This window comes from Triticum urartu, chromosome 7A (genome assembly GCF_056163025.1).
Source record: "Triticum urartu cultivar PI428250 chromosome 7A, HENAU_Tu73, whole genome shotgun sequence".
Taxonomy (NCBI): Eukaryota; Viridiplantae; Streptophyta; class Magnoliopsida; order Poales; family Poaceae; genus Triticum; species Triticum urartu.
The window spans coordinates 711,223,727-711,227,038 of record NC_141879.1 but is presented as its reverse complement, the minus strand read 5'-3'; the positions used below and the strand labels follow the sequence as shown (position 1 = coordinate 711,227,038).

Here is a 3,312-nt window from a genome sequence, read left to right as displayed (position 1 = left end):
AAGGCTCCATCTTATAGTGGTAAAAATGGCACCGGCATCTTTGCTCATGTAGAACCACCACTTGTTTATGGTGGACTGGTTCCTTCTACTCAAAAACTAGATCCCGTTGCTGAAAAAACTTCACCATCGTACCGTTTTTTTTTTGAAACAAGACCTCTGTTGCAGAAACCTTGTGAAACAATACGCCTGTTGCAAAAAAAACTGCCTGCATGGGACTGGTGGCCAGCGTGAGCGCTTAATCAAAATCGATCTGACGGCTACGCAGGCGGCGGACGCTCCGCGTGCATCAGTCGGCCGGCTGAGGGATAGCGTTTTCCATAGATTAGTTAGGAGTTCTCTCTGTTTAATCTTCTATCTAGTCTTATGTTTCTATTCAACCGTAACCACCTTCAGCCTCAACTCCCAAGTATCCGGGAAACTTACCAGAACCAACTACATCATATACATGGCGTTAACATTTCCGTTATTTTAATAATGTGTTGGCAGGTTCTTCAATTAAAGACCTGTTGACTCGGATATCATAATGAATTCATACTCCAGCCAGCCAGTAGCTTCAAAAGTCCGGATGGAGAGATGTGGCCAATATATTTCAACATGGGAGTCTGTGATAAGATAACCTCTCCAGGTTTAATGTGGATCTACGGGTTACTTGCAGGTTTTAGCGTTGTGTTATGTTGCAGGCACTAGCCAGTTAGCTAGTGAATGTTGCAACGTAATGAGATGATTGAAATTTTTGAAAATCTAGCATATTGCACGCACAACAGAAACAAGTAGAACACATAACTCAGGGTACAATACAAAACAGTACGCACAGAAAACTCGGTTGTTTTTCCACCATGGCGAGCACAGCATGCACACACACTGGATCACGAGATGAAATGCTCGATACGAGTTGATCAGATCCTAGCCCTAGGAGCTGGGTGGATGCATGGTGCATCAATGGAGTCATCTAGGGCAGGGGCAGATGGCCGAGGCGCAGCGTGGGCCGGAGCAGGAGCGGCTGCTTCCTCGGGATGACGAGCCCCTCCCCCTCCTCCATGTCCAGCGGCGGGGCGGGCACCTCCCAGTCGAAGCACTGCACCAGGGCCGCCAGGAACGCCGGCACGGCCAGCAGGGCCATGCCCATGCCGGGGCACGCGCGCCGCCCGCTCCCGAACGGCATCAGCTGCGGGTGCTGCCCCTTGGGGTCCACGCCCTCGCCGGCCCCGCCCGGCATGAACCGCTCCGGCCGGAACTCCAGCGGGTGCTCCCACCACGCCGCGTCGCGCCCGATGGAGTAGATGTTGAAGAAGACGGACGTCCCGGCCGGGATGGTGTAGCCGCGCACCCGGATCGGCTCCACCGCCTCCCGGTGCGCGATCACCGCCGGCGGGCGCAGCCGCAGCGTCTCCTTGAGCACCGCCTGCAGGTACGGCATCTGCGCCACGTCCGGCTCGCCCACCACCCGGGACCTCCCCACCACGGCGTCCAGCTCCGCCCGCAGCTTCTGCATGCAGTCCGGGTGCGTCAGCAGCTCCGCCAGCATCCACTCCACGGTCGTCGCCGTCGTGTCCGACCCGGCCGTGAAGATGTCCTGTTCGTTTCATTCAACACAATGGGTTCAAGCTCACCTCACTCGGATGGATGCACAACAGGGAGGAGAGGACAAGGGAGTACTCACGAGGACGAAGGCCTTGATGTTGTCCCGGGTGAGCTTGACCTCGGCGGCCGGGTCCGCGGCGGCGTCCATGAGGATGTCGAGCAGGTCCTTGGTCTTGCCCCCGTCGGCACCGTCGCGCCACTCCTTCTCCTTGGCCCGGATGATGGACTCGAGCAGCGCGTCGAACCGGGCGTGCACGCCGCGGGTCCGCCGGGACAGCCCCTGCAGGTCCCAGCCGCGGAACAGCGCGACGTAGTCCTCGAGGTTGAAGGCGCCGACCAGCTCGGCCACCTGCTTGGCGCAGTCGCGGGCCAGGTCGGCCATGTCGCCAGGCAGCGCGCTGGCGACCATCCGCATCATGGAGTTGTTCGACAGCCGGATGAGCTGCGCGCTCACGTCCAGCGCCTCGCCGCTCGCGGCCGCCGCGGCGGCCGCGCCCATGACGCCGGCGAGCTCGGCGGCGCGGACGGGGCGGAGCAGGTCGATGGTGCGCGGGCCGAGCAGCTCGGACATGCAGAGGCGCTTCATGAAGCGCCAGTGCGGGCCGTAGGGCGCGAAGGCGAAGCCGGAGGAGCCGTAGGCGAGCTGCCGCGTGACGGCCGTCTGCGGCCGCTCCGGGATGCTGCCCTCGAACTTGAGCACGTCACGGGCGGCGTCGGCGGAGCCGACGACGACGCAGTGCGTGGAGGGGCCGAGGCGGAGGTAGACGAGCGGGCCGTGGCGGGCGAGGATGCGGTGGAACGCGCGGTGCGGGGGCTCGCGGATCAGGTGGAGGTGGCCGATGAGCGGCAGCTCCACGGGGCTCGGGGGAAGGCGGCCGTGCTTGGCATTCCCGCCATGCCTCCTGACCAGCGTGCCGACCAGGAAGACGGCGACGACGGCGGCGACGAGCAGTGGCGCTGCGCTGTCGGCGACCACTCCCACTCCCACTGACGCCATGGCGCCCACTGCACTACCTCGTCCGCGGTCGTGTGATCCGTGTCGTGCGCCTGCTGCCAAATGTAGCGCCTATCGGTCGGCCATTTATGGCCCGTTCGGCCGGCGGTGGGTCGCTGGCCGCTGCAAACCCACGCCACGCGACGCACCAAACAAGCACGCGCACGCGCCGCCCGCCCGTGGTGGGAAGAGATTAGAAAGGTTAGCCATGCATATGCTGGTCTCACTTTCCATTGTCTCGCTTCAGCAGTCTCCATTGTCTCCCTTTACCGCTTGTGAAGGCCACACTTTCACTGTCCGACGAAATGGCCGGCCGACAAGAGCGCTCCGTATTGGATTTCTGCTAGATTTCCTACAGAACTATACTGTAGCTTTTTCAGGCGAGTTTGTCTTTGTTGATTATTGATTTTTAGAGGAAAATTATTGAATATTATTGATGATAAGGGAAAGAAGCCGGTTGGTTGCTGCTACTGTTCCTCTGAGGTGTCGACCGGACCAGGCCAGGTAGGAATGTCTAGACGGACCGAACCACCTGATGGATGGCTGAAAGTTAGGCGTCTCGAACACGCACACTCTACTCTTTCGCAAAGGTCTGGATCAAGTTTGTCCGGGCGCAAAAATCAATTCTAGATCTTTATTGTTCTGCTTCAGGCCAACTTGTCAGTGTGCAAAAATCGAGTACTTTCTTCAACCCAAGTACGGAGACTAATGCTAAGGCCAGTGGCGGAGCTTGGGAC

At 59.5% G+C, this 3,312-nt stretch overlaps 1 protein-coding gene across 1 annotated transcript; it reads right to left on the bottom strand.

Moving 5' to 3' along the window:
• Positions 1-763: 763 nt before the first annotated feature.
• Positions 764-2,654, bottom strand: LOC125524944 (cytochrome P450 93G2). The gene is made up of 2 exons (XM_048689972.2): positions 1,661-2,654; positions 764-1,573 (listed from the first exon to the last, which is right to left on the bottom strand). Exons 1-2 carry the CDS (start codon positions 2,576-2,578, stop codon positions 950-952), a joined length of 1,542 nt encoding a protein of 513 aa, XP_048545929.1. The 5' UTR covers positions 2,579-2,654; the 3' UTR covers positions 764-949.
• Positions 2,655-3,312: the final 658 nt, after the last annotated feature.